The following is a 21,959-nucleotide window of genomic DNA, read 5'->3' on the forward strand; positions in this document are numbered from 1 at the left end:
CCCACCTGCAACCTGAGATTAGTCATTTTTCCAAGGCACATTATTTCCTTAACCCTGAACATGAATTTTTGCCTGCTGAATTTTAGCTTAGTATCATGAGCACTTTTTAAGCCTCTGGGCTTAAATACAGGATTTCACTGCTGTATCCCATACCAGAGCATCTATCTGTGTGAACTCTAATAGAGCCAAGCAGAATTTTGTTGAAATATTTCATACAAGAAAAGGTATAAAGCAATAACTATAATCCAGAAGGCAACCTAGCAAAGCGATAATGTTCCAAATAGCACTCAAAGTGTACAGACATGAATATTTGATTATTAAAAAAAACCCAAACCCACAACATTATAAATCCAGATAAGAACTAAATGTAATTAAAATAAGATTCACCCACCATTTGCTCAGAAAGGTGAAGTATTTGGACAAATTCCCTTTTCTGTACACTTGGTTACCTTTATCAGCTGTACACGTAACTGCAAGTCCTGCAGTGGCTAAAGAATTAACTTATTCCCTACATTCCCCCAGATCCTTTGCATCTTATGTTGATGCTGCTGAATGCCATGCAAACACTCCTCCGTCTCTAACCAAACGGAGCAATACTTGACTCTCTAGCACCTCTGATTGCCAGACCCCAGGACTTGTCTTCTAGTAGCAGTTTTCCTCAGCTAAAAATCAAGCAGGCATGATCTCCCGTCTTTGTGCACAGCCAGAACCCAAACAGAGACAAATCCCTGCTTTTCCTCCCTTAGTACACGCTGTCAGTTGTGACAAAAATGTCACCTAAGGCCGTAAGTAGGCATAGAAATTGTGCTGCTTTTCTTTTTCCCCACCCCAAGGCTCAGAGCTGCCTGGTGCTGGAGCTTTGTCCAGCTGCACAGGCATTAAGCACTCTCCAGATGCTGGAGCACAGCCCAGCTGCTCAGGCATCTCTGCCTGTTTCTAATTTTGGTGTCTGCGGCTTTTTTTTTTTTTGGTAGGGGGTACCACTGACTCCATCCAGTGATCAGTGCAGGTCTCAGAACATAAATAGATCTGATAGCCTTTTTGTCTCCGAGTTACCTATCAACCAAGAATGATGTTAGCAGACACTTCATCTAACAGAACTTTTGCTGCAGAAAACCTCTTGCTTTCAGTGAATAACCCAGGAAGGACCATGCCAGCGTGAAGCAGAACTGTTTGAAGGCAAGGAAGCAGGATTATCTCCAGTGTCTTCCAGAGCCTCAAGGCAAACCGGAAACTGCTTCTCCAGCCAACATTACCTAAGTCACTGGCAGCTCTGCACGCCAGGAGATGTCACTCACAGCCAAGGCTGCCCACCTCCCAAGTCCCTTCTCACCAGAAAGACTTAGCAATGAATGTTAAAAGCAATCAGGCAAACAGCTGCCTTTAGAGATGTAACAAGAAGAGGCTAAGGCTTGCTTAAGGACTGAAATTCAGATCGTCAAGCAGAAAAGGAGAGATGCTGCACACAGTTCAAACCCATGCGCAGTTCAGATACCCTCGTCTCTAATAAATACAAATATTGTTGTAAACTCTGATTCAGCACAACAGCTAACATTAATAGTTTGCTCTTTTCTTTGGCTGCTCATGCTCAGCCCGTTACAGAAGGGATGACAGGAGGCTGTATTGCAATGCCATCACTCTTCCACGGCACGTGTGCCTCACTGACAGAGACAGGTCCCAACACCATCTTTATGCTCCCAGCACACTTCTATATGGCCAGAAATGTTCTCATTTTCAGCCTTAATTTATTTATTGCCAGCCTATTCCCTCTCTGTTCTATCTCTGTCTCAAAATTTCTGTAGTTCTCAATTCTCTTAACAAAAGTATAAGCGTTTTCGGATTTTTGTCTTTCCAGCCTTCTCCATCTGCCTGAACAGTCCAGCAGCCCTTCTCTGCATAGAGAATAACCTGCTTTTACTTGTAAGCATTGTGATCAGAGCTGCAACAAGACTAGCCTTGCACAGTAATGTACCCTTTACGCTAGAAGATGATAGTTTCAGCCTGAATGGAGTGAGATGGGGACTTATACTACCTCAGACACATGATCACCTACCATCATGACCAGCACTGTCAGCCCAGTACGTCTTCCATGTAATCCCAGCAAACCCACATTTCATCACATTTAACTAAATTAGTCCTGCTACATGCTGTAAGAAAAGGGAGTTCCAAGACACACTGCCTGCTGCCCACGAGGCTTGGAGTGACGACAGAGAATAAGACGGTGTCTTATGAATCCTCTCCATCAGCTGGCAGCTACCTCTGTTGCTAATCACCCACGTTGCTGCTGCAGTCTGTTGGGAGTCTCTCCAATAACTGGTTTCCTAAGCACATGCTTGGCCTTTGGGGAAGAGCTGCTGTATGCTCATGCAATCACGTAGCCCAGCAAATGGGAATATAGCCTGCAGAGCTCCTGAACCTAAACATATCAGAAAGACACAGCACAGTGCTGAGAAGCCACTGAATTATGACCTGTCTCGAAGGGACACAGGCATGCTTGAAGACTGAGAAACTGGGAAAAGTATGGACTGAAATTAGTCAGATGCCAGTCTGTTTTTAAAGCAAGGAGCAACAACTTGCCTGCCTGCCTGCCTGCCAGCTGAAAGAGCACAGGAGCCTGTGGCTGAAGGGTGCCTGAATCCTTCAGCAGTCTGAATGCATCCAGCACCTGCATCTAGTTCTGTGGCACAGGGTGGACAGCTTGGGCAGATGGGGCATCCATCAGGGCAAGTGCTTGCAGACTAAAATAACCCTGGGCAGCAGAGTGCCCAGTACACAGGGGCTCTGGCAATGCAGTCTGTGCACATTTACTAACTGCAGGAATTCACATCTATGAAGTTCTGCCAGCAGTAATTGCAGAGAAAGATGATGGAAGCAGTCAGTGCTGCTGTTCTTCAAGGTGGACAGGAGAGACACACATTATCCTCATGCTGAGGGAAAATGACATTTTGGTTGTCATGAAGCCTATCTGGCTGAACTGCACACTTAGTGAAGTTGCTGAATTGGCATCAGGTTTTGAGGCACACTACCTAAAAGGCTCTCCTGTCTTGAGTCTCACTACAGCCAAACATCTGAGTTCATAAATACTCAGAAGAGCTGAAGTTTTCTTTGTTCCTATCTGACTTCTTACTCGTCCTTCGTCTGCCTTTTTCATTCAAACATGCTCTTGTACAAGTTACCTAGGAAAATCTTGCTGCAAAGTAATGCAAACCAACTGTTTCTGGCCAACATATTGGAAAAATCTTTTCTTAGGCTGGTAAGAGGTTCAGGTTTGTCTTAGAATACATATATGGGCAGAGTGCTTGAACTAGTCTGTGCCACGTGCACACACACACATATGTATTCGTGGCTGGCAGATGGAGTAAAGAATGTGCCTGTACCTGTGATAATACCAAGCTGGGAGCAAACACACACTGACACATAGGACTGGAATTCAAAATAAATTTGAGAAATAGGGGAAAGCCTGGGGAAAACATCCAACTGAATTGAGTAATGACAAGAGCAAATACAATATTTAGAAAATAGCCATCACCGAAAGACAGTATGGTGAGCAATCGCTCAATCAGCACTTCCAGAGAAAACATTCTTGCAGCTATAGCAGTTTGCAGTAATACTTCCCCGAGTCTAATGCTGGTAAAACCTCCTGTGAAGTTCTATGCCCAAGTTTGGACACCGCCTTTCAGGAAAGATGTTGACCACTTGGCGAAACTCCAGAAGAGAACAAGAAGAAAGATCAGAAGTCTAGAAACTTGATGTATGAAGAAAGATTGAAGGAATGGGATTGTTTATTTCAGAAACAGAAGAGCCATGGAGACACGTTTGCTGTCTTCAGACAAATGAAATCTCTATTTGCAAGGGCTGTTGCAGCTGATCCTGCCTCAGGGCACAGGTGGCTCCTGGACTGCCTCCTAGCTCTGTTTCCTTGGTTCAGAAGGCAGGGAGTTAGCAAAAGAAGGGTAATGCACTCATAAGCTACGCTATTAGCAAAGACCAATACAATGCGTATGCTTTCCTCATGGGATACACATGCATTTGAATAAATCAGTTCCCTCCTTCCCCCAACAAAGCTCCAGGCTGCATTCAGAGATAATTCGGCCACAGCAACCACTCTGCTATATGCTATCCATATGCACAACATTGCTTGGGGTAGGATCACCTCATCCTTTCAATGCTTTTAGAGTCATGACTGGGATACAATCCTGGGAAATCACACAAGACATATTGGAGGAGACCTGCTTTCCTGGAAAAGAGAAAAGCACATGGCAATCCCGGAGAGCTGGAGGGTGCTAGAGGCTGCAAAAGCCAAGCAGCAGCAGCAAGAGATGGACACAAAGGAGCAGGCAACACACAGGCCCCTTCTCTCCCTTTTGCAGTCGCCTGCTCAGCTGGCAGCACACAGAGGGGCTTTGTGCTCAGGAGAGTCCCACGGCTCTGCTTACATTGACCCTGCAGAGTAGGTCTACTGCTGGAGGAGTGATGTTCAGTGTGTCCTGGGCAGCAGACCCTGTGACCCAGGCTTCCCCACTGGCAAATCCCTCATTCACCCTGTGCACAAAGCAGATTCCCTGTCAGAGACCTTCCCATGGCATTCGGCAGTGCTGGGTGTGCTGCTCAGCTGCCCCAGTTGCATTGCAAGGCACTCGTACTGCCTCTCACCCCTGCATCATAACCCCTCATTCCTGTTGTTATACACCATCCTCACCAAAACCTTCCCAATGCCTGTTCATTAAATAGTCTCTCTATGGGAAGATATTCTTCCAGCTTACATCCCAGCAGTAACACAGTGATACTCAATATTCTCAAATACAACCAGCAAATAGCAGGATACTGCTGACAGAATGCCCTTTAGATAGTTAATTTCACATTTATATGATGTTTATTGGGCTTCTAAGCCTGTAGCCTATTTGTGCTCATTTCTTGAGGATTCACACATCAAAGAAGTTTTCAAATCAGAAGAAACAACTGTTATCAGTTACATCAGTCTCCCACAAGACAACTTCTGGTATTAATTTGCTACCAGCCCATCAAAGCTATAACTTAACTGGAGATTTATTGTCACTAGCCCCAAAGCTTGAAGTTTCATCAAAAAATATCTGGTGAATTAAAAATGTCTTTCCCCCGCTCCCCAGCTTATCTCCTAAGTTATTACTTGAATATATTTTGTTATCACATGATGTTGACACACTTGGTTTTCTTTCGGAGAAAAAAAGAAGTATTAAGCACTGACATTTTTTCAGTTTTGTTATTACCGATAGTTCCAACATGCCGACTTGCAATGGGCCAATGGTGCTGCTAGGCTTCCTATTGTGCTCCATATCCTTAAATTCTTCTACGGTCTTCTTAAATCTCAGGCCATAATCTTTTCCTTACGCTTCTTTTGACCATCTACTCTTTTTGACTTTAAATTTGCATTAATTGCATCTTCCTTTTCTTCCCCTATATACGCATTCTTTAGAGATGTCATTTTTCAAATTAGCATAACTTTCAACTGTTGGATTAAGGATTTTGGAGAATAGAATAAGAAGTGAATAGGTTGCTTCCAATTAGCATTCCTATTTGGCTATTTTAAATACTTCACTGATCCAGTTCAAGTATTTTTAAATTTGGGAAATAACTTATTTTGAGAGCTCCTAGACATTATTTGTTGACATAGAATAAGCGTGCATTACTTGTATAATAATTCATTACTTCCATAGAAATGTTTTTTTTCTCTATTGCGATTGAGGGCAATATACATTTCCCTTGTGCTGGAAGTAATGCATTGCAAACTACGAGATGGTCAACCTCAATTTTAGGGAATTACCCTGTCATTCACCAAAATCAACCATTGTATCAGCTTTCCTTACAGTCACGCCCCCGCCTGTCCCTGGCAGCCTGGCAGTTCACCCACTTTGGCAGTTCACCCCCCAGCAGCTATTGTGTACAACTATTTAGTTATTGCAGGGCCACTGCTTTTATGGGCAGATTGGTGATGTGCGAGTCACATCAGCAATCCAGTACAGCCCCCCCTTCCCTGTGCCCCATCAGCCACTTGCACCAGAGGGATGTAGAATTTGGCACGGTAAGACAGAGGAAATAGCCTCCAGAACAACTGTTTTCCCCCTTCAATACCCACGTTGGGTCAACAAGTTCAGAAACTTCCTGGAAAACACAAAGTCCTGAGCACTGTAAATACTGCTGCTCCCCACAGGAGGTTCTGGCAGGAGGGACAAGTGAAGAGAAAACACATTCAAACCCTTTGCCACCCCCAGCAAGCTCTGCGCCCAGCACTTACAGTGATGTCAAAATACACCCTCCAAGTAGCCACCGGATCCCTGTGTGCTGTCTCCACTGAGCACCTCTCCTGCCTCAAGGGGGCTGAGGCTGCCACACTCCTTACCACTCTCCTGGATTGCCTTGTGCATTGAGCAACACTACCGGTTTCAGGGCCTCACTTCCTCAGCCTCCAAAAAACAACGCGGCTGTCTGAAGTGCCACATGTGAGCAAACAGAGCAGCCGCCTTTGCTGCTGCGGCTGGAGGGAACCTGAGCTTCCCGAGGATTTCAGCACAGCAAAGCAATCAGCTTTTCTCCTGAAGTTTCAGTTCCCACTGAGGACTGAAAACCATTGGAAACTGACCACAGAAGCATAAACACTGTTCCAGGCTGGTGCAGCATCAGCAGAGCCACTAGCAAGCCCCTGGCTGATGAGGCCATGTATGCGGAGGGACAGATGCCCATTCCCCAGCAATCCTGCATGAGCACGTATGCTGGGGACTGCTGTGGTGCTGGTCTGTGCCTGGGATTTTGCCTACACCTGGATTGTACTACCCCTTGCAATTGTGATTTCCATCAGTTTGCTCTTTAAGAGGAGCGTATCTCAGGCCTGCAAGATACACAGAGAGTTCTTCCTCCCCGAACATACATAGTACCCATTTAGAGCAGAGAAGAAAGCAGATGAAGTGAAAGACCCCTCGCTATCCCGGCAGGGCAGCAGCCCCGCTGCCTCCTTTCAGTCAGCCAGAGTTAATACTCCATGCATAAAAAAAGATAGCTGAACACTTCCAGGTTTGCCCCCGTACCTCCAGCTCTCAGCACTGGTATCTCTGTTCCTCATGGCAGAGCAAGGACAGGGAACAGCTGGGATAGTTTCTGTCTCCTCCCGAGGAGTGTATCCATTGTCTAGGCTTTGCGGAAAAATATACTGATTTCTCAGAGATCAGCTTTAATAACTAGGATTCCCACAAACCACAAGGAGACTTCAGGTCATGATATTTGGCATGAATATCACACTCTGTTCCTCATGCTGCTACAATTTCCATTTCAAATAGCAGGAAACAAATTACCCTGTGGTATTTTTCGAGACAACCAACGGGAAGGAACATGGGACTAAAGCCTGTTGCAGGGCACAGCCCTTGACAAAGTTCCCGAGTGTTAGAAAAAGAATACTTCTTGAAGGTTACACAGGTAATAAGTTAAATAAGAATCTAAATTTTCAGGCTCAGAAGAGCACCTTCAAGGGCTGGAGCCCCATGCTGACATGGAACAAAACAGTAAAGGTATCTTGCTGGATGAATGGGCTGGCACAGGATGTCATTAATCTCTAAAGTTCAGATTACTTATTACTGGGACATGCACTGAATCCTGGGGAGAATTATGCCTAGGAAAGGAAAAGCATTTACAATCAAACTGCAGTCTGGCCTTCAATTTGTTTGTCTTCGTTACTAACCCCCTTCCTCCCCAGCCTGCCATCCCAAGGAAAAAAAAAGTCCTTGCCTCAAATATCATAGTTCAAAATACCAACAAGAAATACTTTGGATAAGGCAGCATGGACACAGAATGGTAACAAGGACAAGGGATGGTCACAGCAGCCCATCATTCTGACAAGTGCCTGAGCTGCCCTGTGGGCGCACCTTACGTGTGGGGCTGCTGTGGGGGCATTAATCCACCATCACCTCTGGGCGACCCAGCAGTTCCCAGGCATCTGCAGAGACTGCACCCAGAACTGGGCTCAGCAAACGGACATTACAGCTCTCACTTCTCACTGCATCTCCCCCAGAGGAGTAAAAGCATGAGCTGCTCTCAAGTTCCCATCAAGGAGATGCAGGCAGGAAAGTCCCGAGCTAGTCTGTAACACCTGTCTCCACCTTTCTGCTCCATGCTTTAGCCTACGTTTCCAAAGATACTTAAGGGACAGAGAGATCAACAGCCTGCACTGTCAAACACCACAAAATGGAGGGTACTTCAGCTGAAGAAGTGGCAACCTGGTGACACGGCCACTCCAGCAAAGGGGACAGATCTATAGCACGGAAAAGAGCCTTTGGCTGGCTCTGTTAAGATAAGCACAGCCCCTCAGCAGCAGGAACGGCCAGCAAACCTGGGCCCGTCTGAAAAGCAGCTACAGGCCTGCTGCTTCTCTGACACTGCTGCATTTCCTGGGCTCTCTGAGCACCATTCTCCCTTTGGCTATAGAAGGTTCCAAGCTCAAGCAAATGCTTTCCAGCCACATGATCCCCAGCCCAGCTGCAGTGCTTGCTGCAAGTTCACAAGTGCAGGCTTCTTTCCTTATGTTTCCTGCAGGAGCAGGGTCGCTGAAAAGGCTATTTATTAACTGGTCTGGGACAAAGGAGCAAGAAAGAAAACAAATCCATTTATAAATCAGCCAAAGAGAAAACTTGTGACTCTAATAGATGCCCTCTTAATTCCTTAAGCGTGGCCTGGAGCTGCCCTGGCATCACTTCTTGTGATGCTGAATCAGCAGAACAGCCCCAGTTCTGCAGTAAATGGCCCGATAAGGGCAGAACAGCCGTGAAGAAGAAAGCACTAACTTATTTGCATCCAGATTTTTCTTGGCTTCTGCTAGGATTTGGGAAGACTGATAATGGTCAATGTTCTCACCACTAAATAGCGGATAAATTTCTCACCACTTAATGCCAAGTTGTGACTCATATTAATATCTACCTCTGCAGTTCAGGACATATGATTTCCTCTGGGACAACGTAGAAAAAGGATAAAGAAACAAAACTCATGCAAGACACCTCAAACAGTACCAGTCAGTGCTAGCTGAGCTCTCTGATAGGACCATACCAATCCTGAATACTTGGCCAGACTTTTTCCTTTGATATCATTTCTCAAGAGGGGAAGGAGAACAAAAATAAAACACTGCTCTGTTTAACAGTTACTCATAGCAGAAAAAAGCTGAGCTAAAGTTTCCAACAATTATCAGTACAAAACCCTAAAAGAGACATGCAATGAACAGTTATTTTAATCTTAAACTGGCTGAGATAGGAACTATATAATGTGGATTGAAAGCCATAGAAAAGCACATGGCAAAATATAAAGATGACAAGACATATTAGAACAGCATTAAAATGCTCAGTGTAGCACTCATACAGATGAAGGAGCAAAGCCTCAAGCAGAAGTGGCAAATTGCAATATCATTCATTGGGAGGAACTGCACATGCAGGGAGGATAGATAAACAATGTCCAAGGTATCTATGGAAACCAGCATCCTACACAGGAAACAATAAAACTTCGAAAAAAAAAATCATGCAAAAAATAACTCAAACTTCGGATACTCATAAGGACAGTAATGCTAACTGAAAGCAGGATTTGATCCCAAAGAGATAGGGGGTTCATTTAAAGAGATGTGAAGTATGGAAATGAGGGCTAACCGGCTATAGGAAAAAGAAGAGCTGTATGGTTACTCTGCAAAGAAATCTGTAGATATGACTCCTCAGAGCAGATGTGGGAGTCCTAGCTTTAAAATCCATTTATGAGTTGGCTGGGCTCCCACGCCACTCTTGTTCAGATGCTTCTCAGCAGCGATTCTCCTCCTGGGCTAAGACCTGCTCTCCCTTTACAGAGACACACGGGAAGCAGCCAGCTTTCTTTGGGTGGGAAAGGTGAAGGCCAGAGGCTAGCAGGTAGTTTCCTCTTTGCACCTGCCATCACCAAAAGCATCTAACAACTTTCCTTGTCCTCCTATTTTGTTTTTGTCCAATATTTTTGCCCACCAATTTTCAGCTCTCAGAGCCTCTCACAGCTCACTCTGGACCATTTTTGTACCACTGAACACTCCAAGACAAAAACTTATTAAATTGTGCTGACTTTGCTAGTTATAAACAAAGGTTTCACATATTTTTCTCATTTAAGAACAGAGTAGTTTTTTAATATAGCTATAATACAGGAAATTAATGTACCAACAGTGCAAGACCTTATGGAGCAGGAAGATCATAAATGTTCAAAAAAACTCTTTCAGTGACACTCATTTTCCCTGCTCACTCCCCCCGTACTCACAGGCACTGACCTGACCCAGGTGCTCTGGCAGGTTCCTTCCCATGAGAGATGGGGCCGAGGGTGCCAGATGCCAAGTCTCCACCACATTTCTTGGGTTCCTCTTCAGCGGCAAGCTACAAATTTTTGAGCAGGTCTTTTGCCATTTTTAGGAGCTAATATGATGTGACCCATAAAAAAACCCAAACAACTCTTCCCTCATTCCCTGAGAGCCATAGGACATATGGCTGCTCAGTGCCTTTTATTTCTCATTTGGGTACCTTAGCTCCCACAGTCTGCCTTCTTGCTGGGTGAGGAGGACTTGCATACAGAATGTGCTGCGACCTTGCTGTCATCCTTCTGTTATGAAGCACAGTTTTTTCTCCCAAAGGAGTCATCTGTACAGGGGCTTTATCAGCACTAATTCCTTCTTCTGACAAGTCATCCATGTGAGGCTTATCTGGGTGCAGCCTGCCAGGCTTGTCACAAACATGTGTTAGCATTCACCCAGTTTTAGTGCAAGTCGGTCACATCCCTGGTTATCAATACAGACCATTCTTTTAACCCTTGCTCTGTTGCTTCTTCTAGTCCTCTCTCTCTCTCACACACACACTCTTCCATCTCTGTTTTCTTCAGGACAGTTCTACACTTCCATCTGTGTATTCTTCAGGACAGTTCTAGTGTTTCTGCTTCTTCAGCTGCATGCGTTCCCTATGCACAGGGTGCCAAGACCTTTATTTCACAGGCTACCATCGCTGTGAAAGGCCTCCTTGGCTTGGTTATGTTATGGGGGACCCTAATAAAAGCAAAGCAAGCAGATTTTAGTGCTGGTCTGGGGTCTGCTCCTGCATGCAGCTCTGCTGCTCAGCTGCAGCTGGGTCTCCTGCACAGAGCGCATGGGACATAAGCACAGCACCAGCAGTGATCTGTTGGAAATCAGAGGATGCTGAAATCCAGTTGAGGAACAATGCAGCCTGTCCCTGGGTGTCACTACCAGACTCACCACGAGGGATTTTAGATAGTTTACACCCAAGATCTCACTGACGATGTTAAAGCTACAGCTGTTTTCAGCCTGTCACGTGCCAAGCAGCTCCCTGTAACCGTACAGGGTGAGACCATTGTCACTAGTGTAGTGTAGACCTGGTCGTGTTCCTTGCAGGGCAAGGGTGGCATTAACCTCAGCTTCCCCAGTAAAGCTCCTGGTGAGACAGGATAAGTGCAATTAGCCCATAGCAGAGCCGCAAGACTCACAAGAGAGCTTTTGTGTGCACACATTTTCTCATGCTCATGTCACAACCTTATGAGTCCAGCCTTCTCTCAGCACAGAAAGCAACCAAGGCCAGGACTATCTCACTTCCTTCTCACTATTCACAGGCTCCTGTTGACTCTTTGGCTTCCACAGCCGACTCCAGCTCTTGGCAGTGCTGTCTGCCCAGAACATATGGGAGCTAATATGAAACAGGTAATGATGGAGCCGACCATCATACTTTTCAAACAAGGTTTGTTGAACCTTGTTCTTTCCCTACTAACAAATCATAACATTTATATTTGTCACAGTGCTTTCCATCCATGTACTGCCAAGTGGTTTACAAAAGTCAGCATCATTAGCCCTATTTCCCCAGATGATGAAAAAGCACAAGGGAGCAGCGAAACCCCAGCTTAATGCTCCACCCCCTAGACCACCTCATCTGTTTGTTTGGGAAGCTCTCACAAACCAGGGCTCACAGCACGCTCCCTCCTGCAGAGAGGCAGAATTCCCAGGGTCCAAGAGAAGGAGCAGCACACTTCAGCAACTTGGAGATTATTGGTCTAGAAAAGTACACACACTACTCATACTACAAGATTTATCCAGTTATGCTACAAATTAAAAAATGTGGGAAAATAATGGAAAATGCCATTTAGATTAGGAGAAACAGGCTGAAAACAGGCTGAAAAAAACCCACAGGCAGCAAAGCCCCGTGACAGGAAAGAGGGCATTCCCTGTGTTTCCTTCCCACAGTCTGACTTCAGGGGTGGAGGTAGGAGAAACCAGTGAAGTTGAGAGTTATTTACTACTTTCTAAAAGCATTAGGGCCTACCTAACAGGACTCCTGCTCCATTATATATAATCTCTATGAAATGCTAGTAAACCCAAAGACTAACCACTACACCACAACAAACGTTCCTGAGATGTTGTTTGCAAAATTTACTACGTAAATTTATGGTTACAGTCTCCTGAGAAGCAAAGGGGCAGAAGAGGCTCTCCAAGATCCCTATTTACAGAAGGTACATCTATTCCCAGAAAGGCTTATGGGATGTAGTTAGCATTCTCACAGACATCAAGTGGCCACAACACTAGAAAGTCCTTAAATTGGTAGAGAAATTACTAGTCTCTGGAGCTGAGACACGCTTTGTAACCTAAAAAGTAACTGTAAAATTACTGTCTTTAACACAGATTTCATAGCATGAGGCCAGGTTCTGTTGTAAAATACTATTTTTAAGATGAAGCACAAAGGCTTAACTTCACAGTTTGCTTAACTCCTCTGTTTGCTCTGCCACAAAAAAGCACCTCTGTCTTTTGACATATTTTTACCTTGCACTCATACAAGTGCACATTCCTTTTTAAATTTTAATACTTTTTTTTTTTTTTTTTCTGTGTTTTAACCAGGGTAGTCCTCTGGTCAGGCTGACACAGTCTCAAGCACAGTATGGGAAAGGAGCGGTGGTCTTGACTGCCCTTTGCATCAAGCAGGGTAGACATAGCTCAACCCAACTTTATGTGTTAAAACCACTGGACAAACTCATCTTTAAACTTGCAACTGATTAATTTTAAAATAAGATCTTAATTCTCTCTGGCTAGTGACAGAATACATTCTAAACAACACTGCTAGAACATTCTTTTCTTTATGGCTTTCATACTTTTTTGTTACAACAGTATTTCTAAGACTTGTAAACAAGAACCTGACCACTAGCTTTACTAGGAAAAGAAAGTTCTTTTCAGCTTCAACTGTTTCATTTACTGCAGTCTCAGAAAAAGTGATAAACAGTAAGTTCTATATTATTTCAGGAAGGCAAGACTACATATATAGAAGCTGTAGATCAACTTATTTGGCACATTCAACTCAAGGCAAAATTGCAGATTTCCAGTATGTTTCCCACAAAGCAGCTGGAGCCAGCAGTTAAGGGCTGGTCTTGGCCAAGAGCAGATGTTCTCCCTGGCAAGAGCTGCCCCTGCCATTCTGGCAAAGAGCAGGTAGGAGGGAGAGAGAGTTTTCAGGAGAGGAACAAATCCCACCCTGTTACCTGTCCCCACTGCCAAGCCCATGCTCCATATAGGAGCTCCATCTTTCCTCCCGCTGCATGCCTGCTCTCTGAGCTTTGCCAGGCACCTTGAATGTTTCTATCCCATCAGCTGTGCTTCATGGGCTCCAAATTCCCTCCATCCCTCACTTTTGGAGGAGTCTCTCCCTTCTTGTCACAGCCCAAGGAGGAAGGTGCAGAGGCTGCTGCCTCCCCTGCCCCCAGCTGCAGTGTCACTATTAGTTAACGTTAGAAACCACAGCAACTGTACTGGCAGTTCCTGCTGCTCCGCTGTCTCCACAGCTCTCTGAGCAGACTGCAAAAGGGCTGTGAACTGACTGAAGGGCTGAAGCGGTTTCTACATCCTGAGCTGCTGATTATCTTCTTCAGGGAGCACACAGAGCTCAAAGGCCAGTTATGGTTTCAGCTTTGCCCGAGAGATTGCAGATAGCTAATGAAGAAACAAGCTAATTCTCATTCCTTTGTAAAAACAGTTTTCTTTTCATTCTCTTCCCCAGGAATGATATTGCATTCACGACCCTATACAATCAGCGCAAAGATTCTCAGGAAGATCAGAAACAAAGGGGAAAATACAAACAAACCTACAAGCCTTTAACTTCTACTTACATGAAACAAAAATGCTTGCTCCAAGGTGCAAGTGTCAGTCTGTAAACCATCCATCCACCATGTAAGGGTTAGTCTTTGGCCAGAAGAGATGTAGTGTACAGCTGGATGAAGGTCAAAAGGGAGCATGGGACAGTGTGGGTCAGACTGATAGGCACGTGTCTCCTCATACCAGAAGCTTAATGACTGCCTACAAAGTATGTTGACATTACAAGGGGAATTTGAAAGGCAATGTGAAGGCAGACAGTGAAGTGGCTCTGTGAATCCTCACAGAAAGCTCTTCCCAAGTTGGGAAGAACCAAAAAGAGTTCAGACAAGAACTATAACAGGCAGAGTTGTAGCATTGCTGGCGGTGGCTGAACACTGACAGAGTCGTGACAGCAGTGACTGCTACACTGCCTACATCATCCCTGAATGTGAACAGCCAGGGCAGCACAAGGGACGGAGGGGAGAGGAGCCCAATAAGCTGGCTAGGAAGATGATCTTTCCAACAGCATTTGGGGGGAGCGAATGCATGAGAGGATGTGAGCAGATGAATTTATTCAGTGTGCACTTAGCCGATACTGTTCCTTTCCATCTGGTCTCTCACACTTTTTCCTTTAACTCATTTCTTAATTTGTACTACGAATGCTGCACTGTTTCAGAGCACAGGGCTGGTTTTGTGTCTCTCCTTGTCTTACAGTGAAGCCCCCCTAATAACTTAAATGAGTGACTTTTACCCTTGCTTCCTTCTGTTCTCTCACTTAGGCTGGTGTTGGTTTTCAAGCCAGACAAGCCAAAAGTTATTGCAGGAAAAAAAGAACAAGACTAGGGACAAAGACAGGCATTTTTCCTCTTCTCTTTCAACAGCACAAATTTATGTCAAATTATGATGCTATCGAAGTGCACCCTTAGGCTCTGCTGCTCCCCATGCAAGCACAGAGGTAACAGCTCCATGTCTGGGAAACACTGGTGGAAGTGCTTGCAATAAAACTTCAGCTCTGCTCAGGGGTTTCTGCTGACCTGAGAGATAAAGCCAGTTCTCACATCTAGCTGACAAAAACATACAAAAATACAATGTAAGAAATGGTTTCGGTATAACTAATTTTTCAGAAAACCAACATGGGTGCTTCTCATAGAATGGTTTGGGTTGGAAGGAACCTTAAAGATCATCCAGTTACACCCTCGCTGCCTCAGGCAGGGACACCTTCCAATGGATCAGGTTGCTCAAAGCCTTAAATGCTTCCAGGGATGGGACTTCCACCCTATTCCAGTGCCTCACCACCCTCAGTAAAAAATTTCTTCCTAATATCTAATCTAAACCTCCCCTTTTTCAGCTTAAAACCATTACCCCTCATTTTGTCACTACATTCCCTGACAAAACAGCTCTCCTCAGCTTTCCTCTGGCACCCCTTTAAGTACTCGAAGGCTGCAATTAGGCCTCCCCAGAGCCTTTGCTTATTGAGGCTAAACAAGTCCAACTCTCCCAGCCTGTCCCAGTATGGGAGGTGCTCCATCCCACTGTTTGTGGTCCTCCTGTGGACCCGCTGTAACAGATCCATGTCCTTCCTGTGCTGAGAATTCCAGAATTGAATACAGTACTCCAGGTGAGGTCTCATGAGAGCAGAACAGCAGAGTAGAATCACCTCCTAATCATCTTGTCTTATGAAGATGATGTGGAATTTTATGATTTCTGTTTGATGAGTCTTAAGCAATACTAATCCCTTTTGGGCTGGCTCCCCAAAGTCATCACCAGTATCATTCACTTCACCCCAAGTTTCAGCCTAAACCACAAGGACCAATGTGTCCTTGACCACATTCTAGCCACCTTGAACAGAACATTTCCAAGCTGAGAACCTGGCTCCTATCTCACACTTCAAACCAGATCCAGCACCGCTTAAAACTGCCATTGAGCAGCGGGACAGTAAAAAGGTACAAAATACCTAGCCAAGGAGTTCTAACCCCAAAGTTGGGTTTGCTAGTTGCTCCCAATCCCACAGATGCTAAAGTTGCAGAGATGTCTTAGGAAAAGAAGGAATGTGATCAAGCTTGATATTTCTGCACCATACTAAGCCATTTACACAACTTTGGAAAGGCCAGAAGGATTATCAATTATTACAGCTTTTGTAACCCTTCCCTTTTCAGGTGCATAGCCTCTTAAATTTATTCATTCTCCTCGAATAATTCCTTGAGCATTTTCTACAGATTTCTGGTAATTACAAGTTAAAAGGCAAACACAGGTTGCAGCGGTCACAATAAGGTTGACTAGAGGACAACCTCCTCCCGAACAGACAAAACCATTGCTTTTTAAAACAAATAAACTATGAACTCACACATACATACACACACCTCTGCATATTTTTTCCGGACAACATTTTCTGGAAATCTTTCTAGTCTATTCAGGATTTCAATGTCCAATTTTCCTCCCAAAGTTGCATTAGCTGTGCTTTTACAAGTTTGGCTTGAAGCCTATTATTTGCTCTTTATGTTTCCAGCCACTCTTGGCTTCCTTAGACTTTTTCCTCTGACTTAATTGGTATTTGTACTGGTCCTCCTAGCACTGACAAACTCCATCTGTAAATCAGCAGTGATTTTATACTTTTCACATCATTACCGAAACTGTCTAATGCCATCAGGCCTCTTGCAGAATACCTCTGAAAACACAGCTGCTTAATGATGATTTCCTTTGACAACTATTTTTGAGGTCTGTAGAGATCCAGGTCTTAATCCATTAGCTCATTCTTTGGTGGAGAGTCACAGGCAGACTTTTGTAATCAGAACCATATCAGAAACACATCTATTGCTGTGGAGAATTTTAAACATATGAGATATTAACTATTTTCAACACATTTCTCATCTCCGAAAAATAAAACAAGTGCAAATAATTACTTGGAAAATAGATCATACAAAGGACCAGTTGCCTTCCCAGTCCTGAACTCATAGTCCACCCCTTGGCTATCAAATATCACCCAGAGAGATGAGTTCTTCCAGTTCCCCTTTTGTGAAGTGGTTCCTAACCATCAGAGAAATCAGGCTTTAAAAGTCCCATAACTTGCAGCCCAGATTTATTCAATGTTCACTCAGTTTGTAAGAATACCTTTTCCCTAGAACTCTTCTGAGACACTAGACTCATTGAAGAAATAAATCCAGGGTGTCAATAGTGGTAACAGGCATATGACAAAATGCAGCCTGCCTTTCTCCAAATGAGAATCACACCAGGCTTGTTTGACATCTATTTTGTTAAGTCATCTGACTTACACTGTAAACAAAAAAAGCCTTCAAGAAAGCAAAGACAAAAGAAAAGGTCTACCAGTACTTGCAATAATTCACCTCCTACCCCATCTTCTAATGCATTTTTCTCTAGCTGAGTTCCAAAATCAAAAGGAACATATTGTTTGAAGTTCTTCCTGCAGACTCTTGTAGGTGGGACTATCTCCTTTCTAGGATGCAGATTAATATGCTTGGTTGAGGCGACCACATGAACTCACAGGTTTGCTTCCATCTGGGATGAGTAATTTTCTTTGCAATGCATTCATTCCTGTTACCCGTTTTGACAGCGCTATCCATTTCTACAACAACATTAATCTGAAAGCTACTTTGATAAGCCTCATCCTCTACAAAACAACAAAAGAATATGATAAAACTCGCTATTAAAACTTGAGTACTGGGGAGATGTATTGAGTAATCTAGACAGAACTGATGTCAAACTAAATTGGCAATAGTTCTCTAGGCTACCCACCATTATACTGCTGGAATATTGGGCTGACAATAGCACCTTTCCCATTGACTGGAATATCCCTAGTGTTCCACTCCAGTTTGCTGAAAATTAATATCATTGAGCGTAGGTCTTCTCAGTAAGTATTTGACACATTTAATTCAGAATTGTCATGAAACTTTATTGCCCCCCAAAATGTTAATCTGCAAAACAGGCTACTTAATTATAATATTTCCACCAAATATTCCTTCATGTGAGAATTCATTTCCCCCCCTCAAGTTTGGAAAAGTATTTAACCAATATTTTATTCAGCTTTTCCACATCATCATTGGACTCTTACCCCTTCCACCTCCACAATGATTAAGCAATTGCTAGATATACATTATTTTGTTCCTTAGACACACAGAAAGCCTCCTTTGAATCACACTTAGTCCTGCTAACATTGTATTTTTCCCTGACATCTTCACTTTCTCTAAATAATCTTCCACAATTCACAGTCTGTATGTTTTATCAGATGTTCTCCAGTTCCTCTTCCTTTACTTCCTTCCAATTAACTTGTGTTAACTTCTTCTTACTGCCTTCACTGCCTGAACGAACTAGTTAAAGTATCCTGATTCTTGGTTTTGGGGTGCTGGTCAGTATGTATTCTTTAAATTCACAATCTTCCTTCATATTCGTTTACGTTTGGTGTTTTTTTTTCCATCAGATTTTGCTTTATTGCCATTCCATTCTGTTGTTGTTGGAACAATTTTTATGGAACAATTGCTGTTCCATAGAAAGCAACTATTCAACAGCACTGATTAATTCATCATGTATATAGAACTCCAAGCTTAAGTCATTACCTCTTGTTCTGTTCAGTAACTTTTAAGTTAAAATCTATACATTTCAGAAGGTTTACTGCTTTTTACTGCTGTCTGCATGAGATCAGTATCACGCTTTCCCCAGACTGAGGTCCTCCACAGATACTCTGAAAAACATATGCTACTGAAAAAATGTCACGCTTGCTGCCCAAGAATCATACTAATAACTGATATAGTCTGTTGCTCTGTAGCATCCCAAGCAGAATTTCTTCCTTGCCTATGTCAGTGTATTGATCCAAATTTAAAGGCAGAGCTCATGGTATTCGTATTTAAAATATGGGTTTCCTAAAGCTGAAGATTTCAATCTGTTTTCTACAGTCCCTGTAGACAAGACTCCCAGGAAACTGCTCTCTCTCTCTGAAACACTCCCTAATAATTCCTTTCTGATGAAAGGACATGCCCTCGGTGTGCATTAATGGCTCATTTCAAGGTGGAAGCTCTCCTACTTGCTGATAGATACTGCTGTCCTGAACTCCCCCGTGCTGAACCTATTGATTGCTGCCTCTGGAAGATACACTATGAGAGGCATTTTCCAAAACACTGCCTCGTGCTTTCTGCTCCCACACACATGAAATGAGGTTTCTTGCTACCCAAGGCACCAATTTTCACTAGGCACTTGCAAGACGACTATTGCAGGTTGGCCTATTCTGACACCATCCTCACCTCTCTGGCAACCAGTCGGAGCACTGTCAGGTTTCTGCAGTTTCCTTCTGTCTCTTTAAAATTCCACTTTCTAAAAGAAGGCTCATTTGGTCCTCTTTGCTAAATCAGTTGTGATCTAAGTTTCTTCCCTGTGATTCCTCACCTCACTAGAAAAGGCATCGCCGTTCATGCATTACATTTCATTTTTGGAATGAAACTTTCTAAAGACTGGTTTCAAAGCTATTCTTATCTCCCTCCTCGGCTGAGGAAAAGTATTTCTAAATTTCCAGCTTCACATATGACTGCAGAAACTAATGAGCTAACCTTCTCCTTCTGTCAGTCTTTGCCTTAAATTTTGACGTACGTCAGACTGAGAACATGCTTCTTCCACACAAATGCCATTCGTTTCATTACATGAAGTTAAAAACTTGGGAGAGATCTAGTTTGTAATTTTATTCATTCCAGGGGAAAAAAAAAACACCAAACAAATCACATTTTGTTTCCCTGTTGTCATAACAATGATCACTGGGAGAATCCCACCTTGTACTGAACAAGAAATTATGAAATCAGCGGAAACTGTTATCCCTAAGCTTCTCAATTTAATGGATAAGCTTATGCCCAGGTCTTTTTTCCAGTTTACTGCTTCTTGCCCAATTGTCCGAGTTCCTGCTTCGTGTTCAAAAGTCCCCCACAGAGCCTGTCGGCAGAGCAGAAAGATGGACTGTATGGCAGAGCTGCGCTAAACAGAGGGCAAGACACCCAGATAGGCAAAAGCTGATACTAAACTAGGAAATGTTTCTGCCAAACGTTGAGTGGGACTAGTGCTGCTGCACGCGCCGTGCCAGACGGCAGAAAAGGCAAATCCTGGTACAAAGACGTACCTTGTAGAAAAATTACCGTGCAACGAGCATCCCCGGCTAACGCCGAGTCCCTGCCCCCATCCCCAGGAGGGCAGTCGAGGGTTTGCCAGGGTGCCGGGGGCACCCGCTCTCCCGAGCCCACGCACTCCCAACCCTTCGTACCCAGAGCAGCAATTCCTCCAGCCTCGAGGCTGTCGCTTTCCACCGCGGTTTCCCAACAGCCGATGCTTCCAATGAGTTTTCGCTCCCCTTCCCCCCCCGGGCGCCGGGCAGAGGCCCGCGGGCGGTGCGGGCTGCAGCCGGGAGTCCCCCGAGCCGCCGAGGGAGGGAATCCCTCGCACTGACGCGGCCAAACTTCTGCCAAACGCCGGCGCGGAGCCTCCGCTCCCGCCCCGCGGCCCCCGCGGCTTCCCCCGAGCGGCCGCGAGTTGACATCGTCGCTCCGGCAGCCGCCCGGGGATCCCAAGGCTTCGGAGGGCTGCGGCGCCCACCCCGCCGCGGAGGCTTCGCCCGGCTCCCGCAGCGCTGCCGCCGGGGATGCCGCCGCTCCCTCCCGCAGGAGATGCTCATGCCCAGCCTGCCCCGAGCCGCGGGATGCCGGCAGCCCCCGCCAGGGTCAGGGATGCTCGCTGCGCTCCCGTCCTTACCCTTTGGCTCGTCCATCAGTGCCGGTGCTCGCTCCCTCCTCCCTCCCTCTCTTCCTTTCTCAGCCTCTGCGGGCTCTGAGCTGCCTTAGCGAGAGGTGCTCATGAAAACAGTGGTCCATGGCTGTGGGAGGGGTTACTTTAACTCTACATGACTCAATCCATCTAACTTGCGGGCTGACCTCCTGCTTTCCTGAAGGCACAGATTACCTCACAGGCGCGGCAGCGCCATCGCCCCGGTCCCCTCTGCCGGGTCGGAGGGTCCCCGCTGGCCGGGGAGCGGCGGGGCTACCCGAGGGAGCGGCCGCTGCTGGTTCCACCGGCTGAAGCAGGGCTGCGTGCTGGCTCCGCGGCACAGAAGTCATTTTGGCTGCAGAGAGAAAGGGTATTTTTTTTTTTTTTAAGTTGCATAAGACTGAGCATATACCCTTCACACCGGTGAAGAACACAAAGAACGGTCCTGAGAAGATCGACTTTGCTTCCAGATAAGAGGTCCAGCCCACATTAACACCCCCTCCCCCTCAAACAGGGATACATTTGTAATAGCAAGTCACCTTCTGCACCTGCCCTGCAGAATGAGCTTCCCCCCTCGGCTGCATCTCCTGGGGAACTTCGGGGAAGAGCCAATTTTTGACAACTGATGGCCTGAAGGGACACCTCCACCCAACTCCCCTCCCCCTCTCCCTCCCCCCCCACTGCCTTTTAGCTCTGCTGAGCCTCTGCACACTTCCACGCAAACATGAAACACAACGTTCAGGCCCTTTCCACGCATCACCCGTCCTGCCTCGAAATCTGTCAGCCTCCCACTCCAAAGGAAGTTACAACCACACTGGCTCTTTCACTTCCTTCTCAGAGTGGTGGCCACCAGCTTCGCAGCCCCTGGGGCTCTTCCCCCTCTCCACATGCCTTCCCCACTGGTCACCCAAAGGGTGAAGCTGCTGGAGCACAGGCCACCACCACCCGCAGCCAGCTGCCACGCTCTGTCTGTGCCAGAGACCGCTCCCCTCTCAGAGGTGTCACTTGTACCAACTCACCCTACTGCTCCTGGGGCTTCTCTTTGCAGCTGGACAAATGGACACGCTGCCCTGCAGCTGGACGCCATCCA

At 45.4% G+C, this 21,959-nt stretch overlaps 1 protein-coding gene across 11 annotated transcripts in view; it reads right to left on the reverse strand.

Annotated features, from left to right (window-relative positions):
• ENTPD1 (ectonucleoside triphosphate diphosphohydrolase 1) overlaps positions 1-21,959 on the reverse strand; it is a 68,234-nt gene that overhangs the window by 15,382 nt on the left and 30,893 nt on the right. For 6 of the 11 annotated variants that reach the window (XR_008450685.1, XR_008450686.1, XR_008450689.1 and 3 more), the window contains exon 1: positions 20,858-21,006. The exons of 2 other annotated variants lie outside the window; for them this stretch is intronic. Coding sequence is in view for 1 of the 9 variants with exons in the window: in XM_009565306.2 (XP_009563601.2) it covers positions 20,858-20,873 (16 nt within the window). In the remaining 8 variants the exon portion in view is untranslated. Of the gene's footprint in view, positions 1-6,271; positions 6,293-10,285; positions 10,572-20,857; positions 21,007-21,064; positions 21,207-21,959 lie in introns of those variants that run through there. 3 more of the 11 variants (XM_054071643.1, XM_054071641.1, XM_054071644.1) reach the window with 3 other exon arrangements.

This window comes from Cuculus canorus, chromosome 7 (assembly GCF_017976375.1).
Source record: "Cuculus canorus isolate bCucCan1 chromosome 7, bCucCan1.pri, whole genome shotgun sequence".
Taxonomy (NCBI): Eukaryota; Metazoa; Chordata; class Aves; order Cuculiformes; family Cuculidae; genus Cuculus; species Cuculus canorus.